General features: G+C 30.2%; 1 protein-coding gene across 2 annotated transcripts in view; it reads right to left on the bottom strand.

Moving 5' to 3' along the window:
* Positions 1-24421, bottom strand: part of LOC145292099 (adhesion G-protein coupled receptor G6-like) — a 231992-nt gene that overhangs the window by 99834 nt on the left and 107737 nt on the right. For both annotated transcript variants that reach the window (XM_080138183.1, XM_080138184.1), the window contains exons 8-10: positions 19283-19374; positions 6919-7102; positions 1306-1424 (exon numbers count right to left, since the gene is read on the bottom strand). In XM_080138183.1, coding sequence (XP_079994309.1) covers positions 1306-1424; positions 6919-7102; positions 19283-19374 — 395 coding nt within the window. The remainder of the gene's footprint in view (positions 1-1305; positions 1425-6918; positions 7103-19282; positions 19375-24421) is intronic.

The raw sequence follows: 24421 nt of genomic DNA, 5'->3' as shown, positions 1-24421 counted from the left end.
AAAAAACAAAGTTTCCTCATCAGCAAAAGTATTGGGAAGGGTTTTTAATATATGTAAAAGACACCATAAATAAACCTAGCATTAAAAGTAAGGCAGATGTATCTGGAAAAAAATTAAAATAAAAGGTATGTATTTACTTGATAAGCAAATTAGTATGGGTTAAAGATAGAAATAAAATAGAATAAAATTATAAATCTGAATTTGGTTTAAATATAATATTATAATAATATATTTTTAATAAAATTCATAGACACACACATATACACATATATATATATATACATATATATATATACACACACATATATATATATACATATACATACACACACATACACACATACATACATACATATATATATATATATAAATATATATAATTATTTACCTTTTAATATATATATATATATGTGTGTGTGTGCGTGTGTGTGTGTTGATAAATTGACAGATCAAAGTTGTGTCATATTATGATTTATTGTCAGTTCCAAAACAAAGAAATGCTGACACGTGTTTCGAGAATATCTCAAACATACTTGAACAAATTCAAACAGCAAACAAAAAAATTGCAGTTGGCTAAGCATTTTTTGTGAAATGAAAACCACACACCATATTGAAGAAGAAAACAAGAAGCTAATTAAGAACAGCCACAAAATTCTTCTAAAATCCAATCCTTCCTTATCTTGGTAAAGGGTGGTGGCAATGTGATAGTATTAGAACTACCTAGTTAACAGATGAAAACCCGGGATGCCATCATCTTTTTGTCATGTTTGCCTACGCATGTGGTATGCAAAGAAGTTTCATGCACGGAACCACAGATCAATGGATTGGCAATGTTGCTTCTATGTGTTCTGTCAAAACTTTCCCAACTTTGCATACAACCTCTGAACCTAGCTATTCTTCGTATGGGGGGGGGGGTTAATGCTTGCAATAGCTGTGATCAATGAGGAAGCCTTTACACAGGCCAGAAAATCCTGAGCCACGATTTTTGTGAACTTTATGCAGAAGTCTAATTCACATAACAAACAAATGAGGGACAGTGGTTAAGTGGTTAACGACAATGACTGACAACCTGGGTGTTCAAAGTTCAAATCCAGTTTCTTCCAAAGAAACACCGGATGTATTTCTAAAAAGAATTTTAACTAGAAAGATATCGGAGACATGATTGCCAACACTAATCAGATTTCAAATGAAATGAATAGATGATGCTCCGCAACAACAACAACAACAACAACAGCAGCAGCGACAATAGCAACAACAAAAGCAATAGCAATATAAACATAACAATAATCAACTTCAAATACTTACTAAGAGTTTCACTTCATTTGAAAAGTTCCTGAAATCGTTCGACCTTGAGAATAAAAAGTTTCCAGAAAAAATTTTATCTGTTGTGAATTTCAATTGCAAGTTAAATGTATGAGTCCAACCTGTCACAAACAAAGAGACATAAAAAGAGGGCATTATTGGCATATTTTATTTTGAGTTTTTGCTTTTATGAACCCTTTTTGGGATCATTTAATGCTAAATCCAATCATTTTAGTAAAAGATATTAGTGCAACTACACTATAATACTATCAGGAGAATGAAAAATTGCTAAAAATAAAAAAGTTTTTTTTTAGCAATTTTTCATTCTCCTGATAGTATTATCACCACTTATCAAGGCCTGGAAGTCACTTGGGGATAAGGGTTATTGCGTATACAGTAATCAATGAGATAGTATCGTAGTAATCATTAGTATTGGATATTTGATAGGGTGTCTTACTTAAGAGAGCGGTTTGTCAGGAATTTGTTTATGTTGGACTTGAAGACATCCAAGTTGTAGTCAGGTGGGAAACAGGCAAACGGAAGAGAGTTCCACAGTCGTGCACTTCTAAGAAAGAAGCTCTGCTCATGGAATCTACATTTGGATTTAGGCACAGATAAAGCGTGGGGAAAATTAATGACAGTAGTTTCAGCTAGACGCATACTTTTCGTAAAAGATTGGCGAGGGGGGGGACCAGAGATTGGAGCTCAGACGAGCACTTTCCATGGAAATAACGATAAAACAAAGACAGGCTCACAACGTCTCTTCTGTGGGAGAGAGGTTGCAGGGAAGAGAAAAGGGCACCCCCCACTAAGCCACAAAGTCTATTTTGTACTCTGTCATGGCAGGATAGGCTGTTTTAGCAGCTCCTGCCTAGAGGTGGCAGCAGTACTCCATCCTTGCACGTACTTACTGACTCTTTTGTGGCAATTTCAACTAAAAGCAATGATATCTATTTAATGTCAGAAGTACTTAAATATTACCGCATTATTTAAAAAAAAACATGAGTTTGCAATTTTTATTGTAAAAAAACTTGCAATATTGGAAACACGTGACATAAGGGAAGTAACTCATATTTTTTATTGTTAACGCACAATTTATTTTATTTTCATTTTTTTTTTTATTATCTATCATCCCTTGTTTTTTAGCCAAACATTTTATTTTGGAGAATTTTCGCCCCCCAAAAGTTTTCTTTAATAATATATTCCTACCTTATCGTTTTTCATATTTTTTTTTTTGATATATTCATTACTGTTACATGACAATTAAGTAGAAACATTGGTTTTTGTTTGAAATTCAATATTAAAAATTTCGAATTTCGCTATTACAATTGCATCAAAATTGTTTGGATCCGGGTTCAGAATATAAAAGTTCTATTTGAAATTCCATACAGACTCCTGTGTATGACAGAATATACTTAAAAAAGGTCGGTTATATCAGTCACAATGTTGTGAGAATAACATTCAAGAACAGTTATTGTAATTAGTTTTATAACATTATTTTATTATTTTTGTCATTTAAAATATTTTATAAGATTATTTCATTTCTTTAATTAGTTTTTTTTTTGTATTTTAATGAGTTTCATAACATTATGTTATTAAAATAATTTAATAGCATTATGTTATTAAAATAATTTAATAGCATTATGTTATATATATATATATATATATAGTATGTTTATTTGTAGTGGAGTCGGAAAGGGGGAAAGTAGGAACACAACGACTTGGTGAGAATAAGAAGAACATTTATATCAAGCAAGGGTTAGTCGTACAGAAAAGGTTAGTAAGTCCCTGGGGGGTCGCCTCTGTATGACATCCAGGATAGCTCTCATTAAGCGATCTAGACTTGCTGGTTATATGCCTAATGGACAAGTCCATCTTAGCGGTTATAAGGGTGTATATTTCCCCACAACATTATTAGACAAACATTATTAGTTACATATGTACATACATGTTTCAGTGGAATCTCAATTCACGGAGACCCACCTGAAAAGAAGCAGTCTGATGAGGTGGGTTTCTTTGAATTGAGATTCCACTAAAACATTTATACAGATATGTAACCAATAATGTTTGTATAATAAATATATTATATACTTGCTCTGTCCTTCATTGAGCACTCTTTAATAATCACACGAGTTTCAGTGGATCTACACCTAGGAAAACATTGTGGATTTTGTCTCATTTTGGAATATCAGAAATCTTAACTACTTTTAGAAACAAAGAATATTGCATTAATAGTAAATAATAACTTCCTAACAAATAAATGAAGCGAGTGACATGACCAGAAACTGAAATGTTCAGTCCAAGGTTCTACCAACTGACCTATTGCAACATATTGCGAACGGCTATATGCAAATACCAAACTGTGAGCAAAATGACATCACGGTAAGGAAAAAGAAGACTATAAGAAGGAGAGAGCACGTCCGAGAAGACGATCACGTTAGAGATGTGGATGACGTTCGAGAGCACATTTGAAAAGACGATCATGTGCGAGATGTCACCGCTGTAATGAAAAGTCATGTGTTGCAGGAGAACGAGGAAATAAATGTTGTACAACAAGAAGAAAAAGGGTTGAAGTTCTTTCCTATTCTTTATTTACTTTGCGACTGAGGCTACAATGTGTTGGGTAATGTTACACCATTTGGACTTCTTTGTCAATAAACGTTACCTGAACACAATATGTGTAGCTTTGGCGTGACATCTTAGATTTATGATTTACGTCATATTTCAAAACATAAATTCACACATAAGTGATCATTCCAGTTCTTATAAGAGCAACTGAACTCGTGAAAATAATTTCAAAAACTACCTGGCAAATATACCCGGTGAACCAAGTGCAAAAGATATTCAAACAATTGCACTTAAAGGGACGGTCAGAATCTTAAAACAACCCCTCATTTGGAATATCTGAGTTAGCAGGTATATGTTTGGCATCTGGTAGGATGCCCCATCCCCAGCTTGAACAAACTGATTAGAAAAATAAAAAAAATATAGATCGTAAAAAAGTATATATGAATGAGTAAACATTATCCATAGCATTGGAAATTATTTTAATAGTTCAAAGAAATTAAACTAAAAAACATTTGCAACAGTGTGCCTGATACTACCGGTTAATACGCAAGCCTTCTAGACCTTTTTCTCACAACTTCCCCTGAGCTATGTTCATGTTCCGTTCTATCTCTTCTAGGATCCTCCGACCACTATGTTTTATCAGTTAAGATAAAAATGAAATGCAGTAAGTCTTTAGACTTACCTCTCCATCGTACTGTATATTGATACTCTATGGTTGACTGGGATAGCTTCCGTACATTCATATCTGATCTACCTCTCCATTCCATGTTTAAAAAGGATGTGTCCTCTATAGTATCAGACCTGACCGAATGGTTAATTATAGGCATAGACCGATTCATGCCATCCAAAAAATTCCAACAAAAACCTAACAGCCAGCCAGAATGTGCTGCTGCCATCACGCACAGAAATCACTTTTTCCATAGCTACCAACGTAATAGATGTACTGAGACTAAAGCTGTTTTCAGAACTGCCAGCAACCACTGTAAAAGAGTAATAAAAAATGTAAGAGAGCTATATGCTCAGTCACTTAAATCCAAAGAAGTTGAGCAGCAGCTTGGTTCCCACCAGTTTTGGTAAATAGCAAACAGGATCCTGAACAGAAGCTTGCGTTCTATCCCAACCATCATCAATCGACTTGAGGTCATCTCGTCAACACCAGACAAGGCCAAACTATTTGCCAAGAACTTTGCAGCTAATTCTACTCTATGCGACAAAGGCCATCAACTCCTCATATTTACTTCTATGACAGACAACACGCTATGCAACATACAAATATCTATGCGTAAGGTCGCCAAGCTAATCAAGAACCTTGATTCCAGTAAAGCAACTGGCCCTGACAGCATTCCTATTATAGTGTTGAAAAAGCTTCAACCAGAACTTGCCCCATACTTACCAAACTGTTTAAGCGTTGTCTTAAGGAGAAGTGCTTTCCAACACCCTGGCAAACCTCATCAGTATGCCCTGTATTTAAGAATTCAGGTGATAAGTCATCTCCCTCTTAGTACAGACCAATAAGTCTCCTGTGTGTCATGAGTAAGCTGCTAGAATCCATATTAAATAGAGAAGTAGTCAACGACCTCAGCAGAAATAACTTTGACATGCAATATGGTTTCCGTTCTGCTAGATCTACAGCAGATGTGCTAACGGTTATATCTCATAAGATTAGTGAATTTCGACAAAGGCTTCCTTTCTAGGGCAATTGCTCTTGACATATCAAAGACCTTCGATAAGGTATGGCATAAGGGCCTACTTCACAAGATTTCCAGCTACGGTATAACTGAAAATGTTTTCTCAATTATTAAATCATTTCTCTCTGATAGGCTCATAAGAGTAGTGGTTGATGGGCAGAAATCAGAGATGCACAGTATTAATGCTGGAGTCCCTCAGGGGTCCATCGTGGGCCTGATCTACATCAATGATCTCCCAAAACACATACTTAAATCATTCATTGACATCTATGCTGATGACACGACCATCTATGGCAACATATCAAAGGCCGTAAATGACCAAGTTCTCTCTGATTCTCTCTCCTCTGACCTTGAGCGCGTGGTACAGTGGGGAAAGAGGTGGCTGGTTACTTTTAATTAATCTAAAACCAAGCACCTATTTTTACATCATCAATGCTCTGATCCTCATCTAGCATCAATTGAAATGGATGGCTATCGTCTTGGGGATGCTCCATATGTGGACAAGCTTCTGGGTTTGACCTTTCCTCCTGATCTGAAATAGAACACGTACATCAAGTCTGTTGGCAAGGTCGTTGGGAAAATGGTGGGATCCTTCTACTGCTCCAGAAGATATCTCACTACTGATGCAATTCTCTATCTGGATAAAAGCCAAGTACGACCAAGGATGGAGTACTGCTGCCACCTCTGGGCAGAAGCTGCTAAAAATGACTTATCCTGCCATGACAGAGTACAAAATAGACTTTGTGGCCTAGTGGGGGATGCTCTTTTCTCTTCCCTGCAACGTCTCTCCCACAGAAGAGACGTTGTGAGCCTGTCTTTGTTTTATCGTTATTTCCATGGCAAGTTCTCGCCTGAGCTCCAATCTCTGGTCCCCCCTCGCCAATCTTTCACAATAAACACCCGTCTAGCTGAAACCACTGTCATTAATTTCCCCCACTCTTTATCTGTGCCTAAATCCAAATGTAGATCCCATGAACAAAGCTTCTTTCTTAGAAGTGCACGACTGTGAAACTCTCTTCTGTTTGCCTGTTTCCCACCTGACTACAACTTGGACGCCTTCAAGTCCAACATAAACAAATTCCTGATGAATCGCCCCCCCCCCCAAGTAAGACACTTAATCAAATCTCCAATGCTAACGATTACTACAATACTATCCCATTGATTACTGTACACGCAATAACCCTCATCCCCGAGTGGCTTCCTGGCCTTGATAAGTGGTGACCTCCATGTAGAGAAAAATTTTTTTGTTTTTACGGTCAATTTTTACATTCATGTCAGTCCCACTACTACTATGACTATCATATTTATATAGTATGATTTATTGTACAAAGATCAAATTAAAATTGTTTATTAAACTTACCAGCAAAATCATACTTGTTACATAAATTATGGATGCAGCATGAAACACAGCTCGTTCCATTATTCCACCCTTGACAAGTGTCAACATTTTTGGATTCGGCCTCTAGACAGTTTCTATAAGTGCTGCATGATTTCTCTGACTGGAGAGTAAAACCATTCATGGTCACTCGGTACATGCAAACAGGCTGAAAAAGAAAGAAACAATTCATTAATTAAGAAAATTTGTTATTATGCAGGTAGTTTTAATAGTAAACCCTCCTATTTTTCTTAACTTCCTTTAAGTTAAAGTTGAAGAACTATGAAGACAGGAGTGGTACCATTAAAACGAACGACCGATTGTGGCCGAGACTTTATTTTTCTACATAGTCACTACCATTCTCAATTTATTTTTGCCAGGAATTCAATGATGCATCTCTGCTTCTGACACACGTCCATGGCAGGGGTTGCTATTTTAATTTCATACTGTCAATATCTGTAACAGAGAGATGAAAATTTCAGGTTATAAATGCATAAGTTCAGTCATCATAACAATGAAATTTGCAATCACATCTGATCCGTTTGGGCGGAATGGGAGGCATAATTTTTGGAATGTTTCTCATATATTGGAGAAGGGAAACAATATAGTGTTAGATATTATTGTCCGTGATCGTCTTAGCCGTTTCCATTTCTCAGGATTGCACATGTTTCTTTGGTAATCAGGTAAATTTCCATCGTTGCTGGTTGCTGGTAACTGAACCCTACCTACCCCAATGGCTGATAAATGGATCCTGAGGGAAGGGACTACAATGACAATTCAAACTTATGATGATGTAGTCTATATTTCCCATTAATTTCCGATGCCAAGTAATCATATCATGGGATTCATTCTATCACATAAGGTTGCCTTGTCTAGATATGCCATGATAATAGTCCAAAAGGCTATTTGTGTCTCATCCTGTCTATTTGCTAACTGCTTCTAAAGTTAACTTTCTCTTTATCTCTGTCTCTTCCAACTCCCTTCTAATATACTAGCAGGGCTATCTGGCATTACTTGGTGCCATAGAACAATAGAAATTAGATAGTATAACACCTTTATATTAAAACTTCTCTTTCCCGGCCTCCCTCTCTCTTTTTCTCTATCCATCTCTCTTTTCCCCTTCCCTTTATATAAAAACAATTGCTCAACTCACAAAAAATTCCGTCATTCAAAGTAACATAATCTCACAAAAATACAATTACCTCCATTTTTTTAAACTTTTTATTCAAATTGGCAAGAATTATTGAAATTCTATGGTGAATCAATTCATAGCAAATGTTTTGCCGTAGTCTGACAGTTAATAGGAATAAATACAATATTTACTATTCTTTTCAGAGTTTGTTTATTCTGATGATAAAGAGTGTTTACAACCCTGCAGCATCTCTCCCTTTAAAAATTTCACTTCTGATAATCTTAAAAAATTTTTTTTCGATTTTTTATGGAAGTCGCTCGAGACAAAGCATGAAGCCACTTGACATAAGGAGCTAACAAGAATGAAAGATGATTACCGCAAATACAGGAACTGCTCATTGACTTAGTCTTGAAAAAAAAAACAAGTCTATGGGTAAAAGGAAGACAGTAAGAAGAAGACAGTTCCATAACCTTGCAGTGCTTGGAAAGAAGCTACTGGAATAAGAAACTGTACTGCAATGAGGTATTATAATTGTTGTGGTGGCACCCATTCATTTACATATGTGGATAATATTACACATAAATAACAAGACTCGGTTAGTCTGAATGTGTGTTAACTAGAAGCCACCGAAGGCCGAGCCGAGAGCAGATATGTTCTCCAGCCAAGACTCTCTTACCTTACAACCATTATGTAAATATACTGTAAATATACTTTTCCTAATACACTTCTTATTGATCTACCTTTGTTTGTTGAGTCTTCATTTGTATTGCCTTATACGTTATTTGGTTCAACCTGCAAACATTACAAGATGAACGTCAAATATAATAGTTTGACGAAGAAATAGAAAGAACTCACTAAAAAAAAAAGAGTTGACGGTTAACCTTTCTAAGGAATACAAGTTTTGACGAACGAAATAGTCATAAAAACGGATTTCACGCTAAAGAAAAGTTCGACTCAAGTCGAAAAAAAAGTAACCTCGATTGATAGTATTGTATTTACTACAATACTAGTCGGGGGAAAAAAAGACAAACCAAAACCGCGAATTGCAGTCTCAAAGAAAAAAAAAAAAAAAGAAACAAAAAAATCGAATGTGGCAAAAGCGACAATTTACGCCGTTTCTCTTGGAATCCATCTTGCAAAAAAAACAACAACAAACTGTAAAAATGAATTTTTGTTTTGTTGTAAAACGACAAACAGATTCGTATTACTAAATTACGAAGAGCAAACGTACAAGAAAGTAACATACGGGAAAAAAAGTTCACCAGTGGATTTCCTAATTGCTGTTCTCCGTTAGCAAAACATCAACTAAAGACTCTTTAGTAAACCATTTTTTTTTCTCTTTCGGTATTAAAAAATACCACAGTTAAACTAAAATCAAGGAAAGAATTTTTTTAAAACTGAATTTGCCACTGGATAACGGATATAAGACAGTAAAACGTCACGTAAGAAAAAAAAAAAAAGAAAGAATTAAATGTAGTCCATACATTTTATTTTTTTTTCAATTGTGACTCGAGTTGAAAAATCTTTTTTTCTTTGTGGAAAGAGTTGTACTTAAGTTCTGCTGTTACTTATTAGGAAGTGCCTAAAACGGAAAAGTCAATCGTATTTGGTGGTTTCAGCAAAAGCCTCAGTTTTTTATTTTGTGGTTGGATAAGCTTGACTCGCTAGCGAAGTGAGAAAATATTATTTGAGCAGCGATATTATTATTTATTGAAAACAGAAACTCTGAACAATATTTGTTGAAACACAAGCCAGTTTATATTTTAGAATACACTAAAAAAAAAAAATGGAAGATTTATCTAGAATGTTAATGCAATTTTTGCAGACGCAACAACAGACACAAGCCGAGCGAGATGAACGAAGAGATGAGAAATTATTGAAATGGCAACTGGAACAAGAAGAAAGGCAGAAGAAATTACAATTTGAACATGAAGAAAGGCAGAAGAAATTACAATTTGAACATGAAGAAAGGCAAAATGAATGTTTTGCTAAAACACTGGAACTACTAAAGAATAATCGAGAAAGTTTCGACAGTGCTAATTTCTCCCATACAACTATTTTTAATAGTATGGACACATTTAATTATGTGCCGAAGGAAGAAAAGACTTTTGAAGCATACTATACAAGATACGAGGATGTCTTTCAACTGGACTGCAAAAGTTGGCCAAATAGCCAGAAAGCGAGCCTTTTACTCAGAAAGTTGGGTGTAGCAGAACACAGTAAATTCGTAGACTACATATTACCTAAAAAAACACGGAATTAGATTTCATGGAAGCTGTAAAATTACTAAAAGAATTATTCAATCCGAATATATCTCTTTTTCATAAGAGACGATTGTGTATGAATCTAAGGAAGATGGACAACCAAGATTATTTTACATACGCATCAGTTGTCAATAAAAACTGTGACAATTTTAAGCTAGCGGAACTAGCAGTAGAAGATTTCAAATGCCTAATCTTCGCACAAGGGTTAGTTTCCACGAAAAATGCAGAAATACGCAGACAAGTGTTGTCTAAGCTGGAATCTGAGCAAGATTTAACACTTCAGAAATAAGCAGAGGATTGTGAAAGGGCCATTACACTAAAAAAGGATTAAAAAAAGATAGAAGAATCCAGAGTGGCATATGTAAGAAAGGTTAGAAAACCATACACGCCAACCAAGAACTATACAAATAAAAGCAGTCAAAATTGAACGAGATATTTCAAATATAATAATTATAATTATAGTAAAGAATATAACAAGTTTCTTCCTAGATATAACTGTAAGAGATGCACAGAAAGACATTGAGAATCAGATTGCCCTTATAAGAAGAAAAAATGCTACAACGGCATCGCGGAGAGGTTCGTGGACACGTTAAAACGAGCATTGAAATAATCCATTAGGATACCAACGGAAAACGCTTTGCAACAATTTTTGCAAATATATAGGATAACACTGCACCCTAATACACCGTCAAACATATCACCAGCTGATTTAATGTTTGCAAGAAAGGTGAAATCGGCGTTTGATAAACTATTGCCAAGACAGGCAATTGTCCGAAACACTACACACATGATAAGAAAGAAATATAACTCGGGAGATCAAGTATATTTCAAGTGCTACAGGAATAACACCTCTTACTGGGAATGCGGAGTAGTGGATAAACGCATGGGTGATTATACAACAGCAGTCGAAGAGGAGGAAACCATGGACATCATATACGAATCTTTTAATTTGGAACCGAATCAATATACACCTGAGCCCCGAAGATCAGGTAGAAAAAGAAAGTTTAATGAACCATTAATGTTAAATCCCAAGAGAAAAAGATACTGAAATCTGTGTGACTTCAAATCTTGGGAGGAGGGCGTTGTGGTGGCACCCATTCATTTACATATGTGGATAATATTACACATAAATAACAAGACTCGGTTAGTCTGAGTGTGTGTTAACTAGAAGCCACCGAAGGCCGAGCCGAGAGCAGATATGTTCTCCAGCCAAGACCCTCTTACCTGAAAACCATTATGTAAATATACTGTAGATATACTTTTCCTAATACACTTCTTATTGATCTACCTTTGTTTGTTGAGTCTTCATATGTATTGCCTTATACGTTATTTGGTTCAACCTGCAAACATAGCAACAATTGTAAATTTATGGAGACCACTATACGAACGAGTTAAACAAGCTGAAAGAAAGGAAGCAGGTAATAGATTAGACAATTCTAAAGACCACACACCATAATAATATTTATAAAAAAGGTTGAGACTAGCAACATCACGTCTTTAAGAGACAGCGAAGAAGAAAGTTTTGGGCCAATCAAATTACAGGTACGTTTCTGTGCCTTATCAAGAACCCTCAAATGGGACAGAGATTCACCAGCCAAAATATGACAACATCGTTTAATAATAAATTTAAAGAGAGAGATTAGCCTCAGGCGTGGGAAATTGTTTAGAGCAATAGAGAGAACTGTATTATATGAGAAGCAGAAACATCAGTGAATTTAATATCTGAATCCCAAGAAAGATTTAGTGAAATACTGATCAAATCATTTTTTGTGAAAATAAGTTCAGTTAGTGAAATTTCTGAATTTGTATTCATGTTTAGAATTATCCGATACCGTTGAGAAGCTGTTCTAACAAATTATCTTCTGTTTCATCTCACGATATAAAAAGATAAAAAGATTAAAAGATAAAAATGAAAAAAAAACAAATAAAAGGATTAAAAAATAAAAAATTAAAAGATAAAAAAGACTAAAAGATAAAAATTAAAGGATAAAAAGATTAAAAGATAAAAGGATTAAAAGTTAAACAAAGATGAAAAGTTTAAAAAAGATGAAAAGAAAAAAATTAAAAGATAAAGATTAAAAGATAAAGAGATTAAAAGATAAAAAATTAAAAGATAAAAAAGATAAACAATTAAAAGATAAACAGATTGAATGATAAAAATGATTTAAAGATAAAAAGATTACAGGATAAAACGATTAAAAGATAAAAACGATTAAAAGATAAAAAGATTAAAAGAGAAAAAAAATTGAAAGAGAAAAATGATTAAAAGATAAAAAAGATGAAACGATAAAAAAATTAAAAGAACAAAAATTAAAAGATAAAAATGATAAAAAGATAAAAAGATGAAAACAATAAAAAGTTTAAAAGATAAAAAGATTAAAAGATAAAAATTTAAGAATTAAAAAAGATTAAAAGATAAAAAATGATTAAAAGATAAAAAGATAAAAAGATAAAAAATTAAAAGATTAAAAGATAAAAAATTAAAAGATAAAAAAGATCAAATGATAAAAATGATTTAAAGATGAAAAAGATTACAAGATAAACATGATTAAAAGATAAAAGATTAAAAGATAAAAAGATAAAAAGATTAAAAGATAAATAGATTAAAAGATAAAAATAACTAAAAGATAAAAATAATTAAAAGATAAAAAGAGGAAACAATGAACAAATTAACAGATAAAATAATTACAAGATAATAATGAGTAAAAGATAAAATAGATTAAAAGATAAAAATAATTAAAAGATAAAAATAATTAAAAGATAAAAAGAGGAAACAATGAAAAAATTAACAGATAAAATAATTACAAGATAATAATGAGTAAAAGATAAAATAGATTAAAAGATAAAAATATTAAAAGATAAAAAGATTAAAAGATAAAAAGATTAAAAGATAAAAAGATAAAAAGAAACAAATGATTAAAAGATAAAAAGATAAAAATAGTTAAAAGATAAAAAAGATGAAACGATGAAACAATTAAAAGATAAAAAAATTATAAGATAAAAACGATTAAAACATGAAAACGAGTAAAAATAAAAAGATTAAAAGATAAAAAAGATAAAACGATAAAACAATTAAAAGAACAAAAATTAAAAGATAAAACTGATTAAAAGATAAAATAGACGAAAAGATAAAACGTTTAAAAGATAAAAAGATTAAGAGATAAAAAGTTTAAAAATTTAAAAATGAAAAGATAAAAACGATTAAAAGGTAAATAGATTAAAATATAAAAATCATTTAAAGAAAAAAGATTAAAACGATAAAAAGATAAAAAAATAAAAAAGATTAAAAGAGAAAATGAGTAAAACTTAAAATAGGTTAAACGATATAAAATAATAAAATAAAAAAGATTATAAAATTAAAGATTAAATTATTAAAAGATAAAACAAAAAATTCAAAGGTAAAAAGATAAAAAGTTTCAAAGTTAAAAAAAGATAAAAAATTAAAGATAAAAAAGATTAAAAGATAAAACATGAAAAGATAAAAAGATTAAAAAATAAAAACAGATTAAAAGATAAAAATGATAAAAACAAAAAAATAAAAAAAGATAAACAAGATTAACAGACAAAAAGATTAAAAGATGAAAAGATAAAAAGAATAAAAATATTAAAAGATAAAAGATAAAAAGATTCAAAGATAAAAATAATTAAAAGATGAAAATGAGTAAAAGATAAACAAAATTCAAACATAAAAAATGAAAAGATATAAAGAGTAAAAGATTACAAGATAAAAAGATAAAATGATTAAAAGAAAAACACATTAAAAATAAAGAATATAAAAAGATAAAAAGGTTAAAAGATAAAATAGATGAAAAGATAAAAAAGATAAAAACATAAAAAGGTGGAAAGATTACATGATAAAAAGATAAAAAGATTAAGAGATTAAAATAGAAAAAAAATTAAAGGATTAAAATATATAAATGATTAAAACATTAAAAAGATATACGATGAAAAAATTCGGACATAAAAAGATAAAATGATGAAAAGATAAAAATTGAAAAAGATTAAATGATACAAAGATTAAAAAACAAAAAACTGAAAGATAAACAGATTAAAACATAAAAAAGATTAAAAGATAAAAAGATAAAAAGATTAAAAGATCAAAAAATTAAACATAAAAAGATTAAAAGATTAAAACAAAAGATAAAAAGATCAAACAAACAAGATAAAAAGATTGAAAGATAAAAAAATAAAAGATAAAACGCTAAAAACGATTATAAGATAAAATGATTAAAATATAAAAAAGACGAAAAGATAGAAAATTAAAAGATAAAAAGATAAAACGATAAAAAGATAAAAGATACAAGAATAAAAAAGATTAAAAGATTAAAAGATAAAAATTATTAAAAGTAAAAAATTAAAAGATAAAAAATTAGAAGATAAAAATGATTGAAAGATTAAATTGAAGAAAATATAAAAAGATTAAAAGATAAAAAGATTTTAAGATAAAAAGTTTAAACGTTAAAACAAATGAAAAGATAAAAACTTAAAAGCTAAAAAATATTAAAAGATAAAACTGATTAAAAGAAAAAAGATAAAAAGGTAAAAAGATTAAAAGATAAAAAGAAAAAAGATTAAAAGATATAAAAGATTAAAAGATTTTTAAAACATAAAAAATATTAAAAGATAAACAATTTTAAAGATAAAAGATAAAGAGATAAAAAAGATAAAAAATTAAAAGATTAAAAGATAAACGTGTAAACATATTAATAGATAAAAATATTAAAAGATTATAAAAAGATAAAAAATATGAACAGATAAAAAGATAAAAAGATAAAAAAGATTAAAAAATAAAAATTAGAAAGATTAAAAGATAAAGAAGATTATAAGATAAAAATATAACACGATTAAAAGATAAAACAATTAGAAGATTACAGATAAAAAGATAAAATGATGAAAGGTAAAAATATGAAATAGATTTAAATATAAAAATGATTAAATGATAAAAAAGATTAAAAACAAAAAATTAAAAGATAAAAAGATTAAAACGCAAAATAGATTAAAACATAAAAAGATAAAAAGATTAAAAGATAAAAATCATTAAAAGATTAAAAAGATTAAATGATAAAAGATTAAAGATGAAAAGATAAAAAGATAAAACAGATTGAAATAATAAGATAAAACAACTAAAAGATTAAAAGATAAAAAGATTAAAAAGATTAAAAGATAAAAGATTAAAAGATAAAAAAGGTGACAAGATAAAAAAGATGAAAAGAAAAAAGGTAAACAGATTAAATGATTAAAAGATGATAAAGATTAAAAGATAAAAAATTAAAAGATTAAAAGATGAAACGATTAAAAGATTAAAAGACAAAAAGATAAAATGATGAAAAGATAAAAAAGATTTAAAGATAAAAAAGATTAAAAGATAAAAAAAAGTTTAAAAAATAAAAATTAAAAATATTAAAACCTAAAAAGATTAAAACAAAAAAAGATAAAAAGATAAAAATATAAAAAGATTAAAAGTTAAAAAATAAAAGATAAAAAGATTAAAAGATATTAAAAGATAAAAAGATTAAAAAATATTAAAAGATAAGAAGGTAAAAAGATTAAACGATAAAAAGATTAAAATATCAAAAAAATATAAATAAAAAAAGATAAAATGATTTAAAAAATTAAACGATAAAAAAGATAAAAGATGAAAAGATAAAAAGATTAAAATATAAAAAAATTAACAGATGAAAAGATTAAAAGATAAAATAAATAAAAGATAAAAAGCTAAAACAGATAAAAAGATAAAAAAGATTTAAAGATTAAAAGATAAAAATGATAAAAAGATTAAAAGATAAAACGATTAAAAGATTTAAAAAAGATACAATGATACAAAAGATTAAAAGATAATAAAAATGATTAAAAGATAAAAAATAATAAAAAGATTAGAAGATAAAAAGATTAGAAGATAAAAACTAAATGATAAATAGATTAAAACATGGAAAAAATTAAAGCATAAAAAGATGAAAATATTAAAAATGAAAAGATAAAAATGACTAAAAGATAAAAAGATTAAAAGATTAAAATGATAAAAACATAAAAATGATTAAAAGATACACAAGATTAAAAGACAAAAAAATTTAAAAGATGAAAAGATAAAAAGATAAAAAAGATGAAAAGATAAAAAGATTCGAAGATAAAAATGATTAAAAGATAAAAAAGATTAAGAGATAAAAAGATTAAAAGATAAATACATAAAAGATAAAATCATAAAAAATTTTAAGATTTTATCTATTTAAAAATAAAAATAAAAAATTAAAAAATGAAAAAGATAAAAAGATAAAAAAGATTAAAATATAAACGCTTAAAAGATAAATAAATAAAGGATTAAAACATAAAAAATAAAAGATAAAAAAGATAAAAAAATTAAAGGATAAAAAAAGATAAAAAAGATTAAAAGATAAAAGATTAAAAGCTGAAACAATAAAAGGTAAAAAGATTAAACATAATAGAAATTAAATCATAGAAAAGATAAAAGACAAAAAAATTAAAAGATAAAAAAACATAAAAGATAGTCTGAAAGTCTTATTTAACCCGAATTTAGAATTGCTCCACCGGTCAAGATACGTTTCTGATTTTTATATCAAAATATGCAAATATGTAACAATAATTCTCAATGTTTTAAATTTTTAAAACATCTGAGGATATTATTTGATTTCGTCTACAAACACGAACGAAATCACTAAATGTATTCATTTCTATTTAGTGACCAACTATTTTCCATCGGCGATTTGAAATTACACAGAAGTGATTTAGTAATCTGTCATTGAATCAAGCACCAAGATGTACGAACATTTTTTGCTGTTTGTCATGTACCTTAATCAAAAGGATTTTGACCGAGGCACTTAATCAAGTAATAGAATCTAAGTTTAAAAAGTTCCTTAAAATTTTATAAACATTGATAAAATTCACTAAACTTTAGATGGGTTCTGTTTTTTTTGTCATCCTGTATTACAAATGAATTATGTACCCCTGCATCTTCCGACCCATGAAGCAGCCATAGTATACCTTCGTTTTCGATCTGAAGCCAGATCGATATCGCCCTTACAATTATTTCCCATCATATATCTCTTGATTTTCTGCTTTCAGTTTATTTTTGGTTTTCGTGCTCTTTTTTCATCAAGCATCCATTGGAGCACTTCATCGGCAAATCTCTCTGGGGCCAATCTTAGAGTTTGTCCAAGCCAATTTAGACATCGTTTACAGATTATTCACGATATTACCTGTTGGGTAGTGTGGTCTTTGACTTTTTGGTTGGTAATTCGATCGCTCCATTTAATCTCTAGAATCTCTCTAAGGCATTTGGAATCTAACGAATCTATTTTTTTTATTGTTTTGGTCGATTTTGAGATGCCAAGTTTCACTTCCATATATCAGTGTGGACAAAATGTTGCTGCTATAAAATCTAAATTTTGACCTGAGAGTAAATTTTTGTGTTTTTCCAGATCTTGTAGAGATGGTTAAATGCTGCCGAGTCTTTACATATCCTGAACTGCAACTCATACGCCATACTTCCTTGTTTATTAAGCTTCCTAAGTAGTTGAAGTTGTTAATTATAGCTATTTCTACAAACTCTTTTAAAAAGAAGTAGCTATAGTTTACAACTATAGCTATTTAGGAAATGATAAATGATCGTTCACTCTTTTTTGTCTTAATCATTCTGGCAACAAAATAATAATAAGATGGAAATATTTAGTTTACTTGTTCTCCTTCAAGTCAAGACAGACTGTGCCATTAATCTTTTTTCCAAGTTGCAATCCCACAACCAATCATAATAGATGAGTATTTTAAAAACAAATCCTTCATTGTTAAAACCCAGAAACAAGTTTTTCAGATCAATTCTTTTTACTTTTTTCCACAGAAAACAAGGCATATTATTACTTACAGTGTAAGGAGCTACAATTTGGGTCATGTCTAACAAAGGACTGTGGGGAGTTTAGTAACGACATGTCTGTTCACATTACATTTAAACTTTTGCAAATTAGTACAGTCAAGAAAGCAGGAAACAGGAAGGGAATTCCGCTACTTGTCGGATTTGTCAGGAGTATGTATTCCGAAGGAGTACACGCGTTATGATTTCACCAAAGCACATTCATTTAATTAATTGTAAAAGAGACACAGGGAGGTAATACTGCGGTGATGGGACAGAAATTGAAGCTTGATTGATAGTGAAAAACCTATTAGATTTTAGACTCTTTTTTGTACCCTGTCTAAAAGGAAAAGATTAGTGATAGATGCACCAGCCCAGATATGTCAACAACACTCCATTCATGAGTGAATCGTGGCTTTTAAAGATATAAGATACTCTCTGGTGTGAGTAATTTTCTAACACAGCAAATGGAGCCCGACTTATTTGCAACAGCTTTGAGATTATCATCAATGTATTTGTTTCAATTCATATTGTTTGTGGACGTTAATCCGAGATGTTTGAAGGATGGGCTCTTAGGTTAGGGAGATATTTAAGAACAGCAGTAGCGCAGAAAATTTTAAGTTTGAATTGGATGAATTCAGAAATAATGTTAAACAAAACATGTTTAAACATTTTTGTGAATTATCACGTGAAAAATTGAACAGAATTTGATCTGCCTATTGATATTTTATATTTTATACGTTCCATGCCAGAAAGTTTAAATTGAAAATAATTTTCATTTTAGTGACTCATTTAGCTAGTAATAGTTAATGTTTGCTAATGGGCCAGAAGACCACGGTTCAGTCTTCAGTCAAGTCACACCAAAGACTCAAAGTGACTCTTTGCTAAACACTCAGCATAAAAAGGTGAACATCAAGGATAAGTGGAGCAATCCAGGAAAAGGAGTAAATCCTCTCTCTATATCTCTGTGAAAAAGGAAGCTTTAGAATCCCCTTCAACAAAGATCGATTCTTTTATTTTTTAAGGCTTTGACATAAAAAGATGGTTAAGAAGACAGATGGCCAAAGAAGCATGACAAATAAAATTAATTATTACCTCATGTCCACTACAGTGGTTATGCCTTTCTGTGTGGCACTTCTTGTCGATACAGGTTGTACAACCGAGATTTGTAGCGAATATACCATCACCTATAGTAGAATAATAATATTAATAAAGCTTGGTAATATAACTGAAATTTAAACGAATGTGACTTACCTTAGTGCCAGTATGGGAATTTAATTGGTGAAGAGAAAGAGAGAGGGGGCAGGAGAGAGAGAGAGAGAGAGAGAGAGAGAGAGAGAGAGAGAGAGAGAGTGGGGGAGCGGGAAAGAGAGATTGTAGTTTTAGTTTTTGCAGTTAAAATCGCCACACTTCAGTACTGTATGTGCACATGCTAGATTCCCAACTCACAACTCCAGAAGTAATCCTTCTTCTCTGAAAACGAGCTTTTTATCCAAGCTATTACTACCTTATTTGCATATGAGTAATGAAATTTCACGTTACTTGTTGTGGGAATAATGCTCAAGATGAGAATAGTAGCTTGAATAATCCAAATAATACATATTATCACTCCTTATCTCAAAAATTCAAAAAACAAATGTCGTAAATAAACTCAATATATTTTTGCATGGATCGACTTTGTCATTCTTTTGATATTGCCTATTGTTTATTCTGTCACAAACCTTTTGACTGGCAGATTTGAATGAAGAAAGGATCAAAGAAAGTGTGAACGATAGTAAAACCGATAGTAATTACGTAAATTAAAACAAAAGATAAAAGAGATTGAGGTCGGATACCTTTATTAGTTGATCACTTCACTTCCCAAAAAGATCAACACAGAAACACATTTAGGTCTTCATATGACGCAATATTAAACAGGGTAAGGCGTGAAAATTAAACTAAAAGAGTCTTTTTTTTATATGAGGAAATAAACTTGTTGCTTTGGTTAAAGAACACAAATAAAACATGAATCACATTACTTGACTTTTTTCAACTTAGAAATGATTAAATCGATAGCATTTTAAAGACTTCGGAATTACTTTCAAATTTCAAGGTTTCACCATATAATAAACACTCAGACATTTAAATCTATAATTGCTAGATTCACAAATAGCTGCTGTGTTTATTATCGTGACTTTTGAAAGTTCAAAGACACTATCGACTCCTTTAAACCGTTTGTTATAAAATAATTTCAGCCTGCATTGTAGGATTCTATATAAGCACTATAGATTGGATAAAAAAAATAAATTTGGTCTCAGTCTAGAACAGTTTGAATTATTGATTCGCAAATGAAAAAAAAAAAATTAATTTACAAATATGTAAACGGCCATAAAAAGTGTGCAATGTAAAGGGGGCGTCGTCGATGATTATCTTTTTATTATCCCACTCTTAACTTAATCGCATTTTGACGCATTCGTTCAAACTCTCTTTCATCACTCCCAGCAGTCACCACAATAAATTGTTATGGTGTCTTCAGTTACGTTTTTAACCCAAAGAAAGCCATCATCTTGCGTGCTCCTATCGTATCAAAGAACTAAATGATAGCAGCACTCTGCATTTCATTAATTTACGATATGAGAGGAGTAACAAAATAAAGTACTTTCGTCAGATAGCATATGTATGATTTTTTTTTAATGAATACTCTCTCTGTCTCTATCTATCTATCTATCTCTCTATCTCTCTCTCCATATATATATATATATATATATATATATATATATATATATATATATATATATATATATATATATATATATATATATATATATATGTATGTATATATATATATATATATATATATATATATATATATATATATATATATATATATATATATATATATATATATATATATATATATTACAGAAGATTTTGTATTTTAATGCGGAGTTGTTTAGCCTATCGAGTTGACTACTTTATATCAAGTCCATAAGTTACAGGTAAAAGGGAGATCACTCTATTTTATTATATACTGAAGGGACATAACTCGATTGGTAAACGGGGCATAATTCATCACAGGGAATTTATTTTCTTTTAATTAATTATTTCTTTTATTTATTTTAAAAGTTATAATTAATTAGCTTACCGTTAATTTCCATACAAACATTAATTTCAAAATAACATTATTTTTAATCTTAGAAATCATTTATTTTAGCAGATAATAATATAATTTTACACACGCGCACACACACACACACACACACACACACACACACACACACACACACACACACACACACACACACTAAAAAACAAAACCCTTCTTTTTAACAAAATAAGACGTCACTTATTTATTTTTCTCATAAAACCCTGTTGCTTTTTTTTTTGAAGATCACACATCATGTCTGTGGGTCTCTGTTAATGTATATGTTGTTCACCGTAAGTTGTTGAGCCGTTCCGTTCACTGAAGAATGATTAAAAGCAAATAAATAAATGAATAAATAAATAAATAAATAAATAAAATAAACGTTAAATTAAATCAAATGTAGAAATTTATTTGCAGGAAGTGGATACCAAACGATTTTTGGTACTTATGCAGAGAATTACCCATTTCTCAGTGGGTGTATGATGGCCGACAGCATATGTAAACCGTTAGAATATGGAGAACGTTAAATCAGATTTTCAAATGCTAGAAAAAAAATTTAAAAAAGAAAAGAATAAGAAAACACCATGATTGAAAACATTTATTGTATTTCAATGAAGAAAATCGAAATACAATAAAAAAAAATCAAACCACGACCAGTTTCATGAATATATATATATATATATATATATATATATATATATATATATATATATATATATATATATATATATATATATATATATTGTAAAATAATATATAGAACAAATGAAAACTTCTTTTTCTAATTTCAAGACGTGACTTGGAAAAGAAAAAGTCCAGTGACTCAAGAATATCCACTGCCTACATTTGCCATTTGTGCACCTCCAAACGAATCGGTCAATCACAATAATTCTTCTTCTTTTTTTTAAATGCATTTCTTATGCACGTGTTCGACATCTCATACTGCTTCCGATTGATTTCCATTCCTGGCAAAATTTAAAAAAAACAAACAATTTTTTTCCAGCGACTGTAATATAATCTGCAAACCCACTAGATGCATTGTGACACCTTTACTAAAATGATTTATTTTTAATGATTTACATTTTTGCACGATTTAAACTAATATTTACTTCCTATTTAATCACTGTCGTCTGCTGAGATTTTCATTGACTACACACACAGCGCGTGTGTATTGTCGTCTGCTGGAGCAATTTTAATTAGCTGAGCATTTTACGTAAGCTGCCGTAATATGCCGCGATGCCGCGCCCGGTGACATGCATGGGAAAACGGGCTATTCTCTACATAAGTATCAAGATTTTACAATTAAAAAATGCCCGTAAAAATTTTTCAGCAGAAAAAGTAGTTCACACACACACACACACACGCATGCATACATAGCGTAAATATAGATAGTGGTTAAAGTGTAGCAGTAATCACGCGTGTCCACAAGACAAAAAAAGCGAGGATCACATCATGTGTAGTTCACATGTTAAACCCAGAACCTTCCGCTTATAATATAGAATCTTGTTATTTTGTGTGATAACGAGGTTTCAAACAACAAATAATTTATAGCAAACGCAGTAGAATTTAATTCTCTACCAATATGTACAACTTGAAATTGTGGGAACTATAAAAAAAAAATTATTTCGTAATTTTATTTCAATGAAAATTGTCTTATTGATATACAAAAACTAAAATGATTTCTAAAATGATCACGTAACCTCATTTAACTGGACAGGGGTTCATGCCGAAAAGATAATAAAAATAAATTACTCTATCACTAACCCTAAGTACAGCTGGCAAGTCTCACCAAACCAAAACTCTTGTATAACCACATGTAATTGCTTAAGTTTAGCGAAATTAAGCAGTCATTATTGTATTTGTGTGCCGATAAAACAGCTTTCATCAAAATAAAATTTTTTATATAAAAATCTTACAGTTTCCATGCATTAAAAGTATACGGGTCGGTAGAGAATTTAATTCTAATGTGCTTGCTATAAAATATTTGTTTTTATTTTATGTTTACTAGTTTCTAATTGTTAATTATTCTGCATTTTACCCAATTTAACTTTATAATATTTTTCGTCCTCTTTCTTCTTCTTAAAAAAAAAAAAAAACAATACTTAAAAATATTTAATTCAGGGTCATTGTGAGTTATTGTCCTTTGAATTTGTTGTTATTTTAAAATCAAAATGGCTCCGAAGACGTAAAAAATAAATAAAAGGGAAGGTTAATTTTTTAAAGAATGAAGGAATTAGATGTAGTAATAAAATAAGAATTAAATTAAATTAGGAATTCTTGAAGACAATAAATAGCGGCATGATTGCTGTCAAGGTTTGAAATTATGAACCTTAAGCGACATTAAAAAGATATATAATGAAAAATCGACAAAAAATAAGAAAAAGTTCAAAAAGTACTTATTCTATGCTAAAGTCATTCACATACAGCATAATCACGTTGACACAACGTTTTGCATTAGATCACCGAAGTTAACAAACATTAAACCTGGTCAGTACCGTTTGGGAACACCAGGCGTTGTATGTAGGAGACCGTCGACACTTCCCGGCAAAAATTGCAAAATCCTAGCGTCGTCATCTTCCCTGACAGGAATAGACAAACGATTGGGGACCACTTGTCAATTTGATATTCCCATGAAACTTCTTCCTGTTGAGAAAGCCGTTTCAACCAGCCTAGGATTAGTGTCACTTCGGTAGAGGTATAGAAGACCATTCACGTTGTTTATTAATGCAAACTATGGAAAGTGTCGTATATTTCATATGTTCATAAACAAGATGAAGACGATTAAGGGATAAGGCCACAAGTGCTGTTGTTGTATGCTTCTTTGAAGAACAATAAGGGCAACGAAACAAAATTCTCAGGCAGAACGAAAGGTTTTATAATAAATGTATTGCAGCAGTTTAGAAGGATTTATCGTTCAATGACCGAATAGTGAAAAGTTTAAGTATAGTCTCATTAATATTTTTCTTTGCCAAATTTTCTTTTGTGAGTGAAATCTTTGCTGTTTGCATCCCCCCACAACCACACTAAAAATATTAAGAAATCGAAAATTTCACAGAAATAAATAGCCCCACCCCCTAATTTCTATCTAAAACGGATAAAAATATTAAGAT

This window comes from Euprymna scolopes, chromosome 13 (assembly GCF_053919585.1).
Source record: "Euprymna scolopes isolate OS-2025 chromosome 13, ASM5391958v1, whole genome shotgun sequence".
NCBI lineage: Eukaryota > Metazoa > Mollusca > Cephalopoda > Sepiida > Sepiolidae > Euprymna > Euprymna scolopes.
The sequence above is the reverse complement of the archived record's forward strand: the minus strand, read 5'-3'. Positions and strand labels throughout refer to the sequence as shown.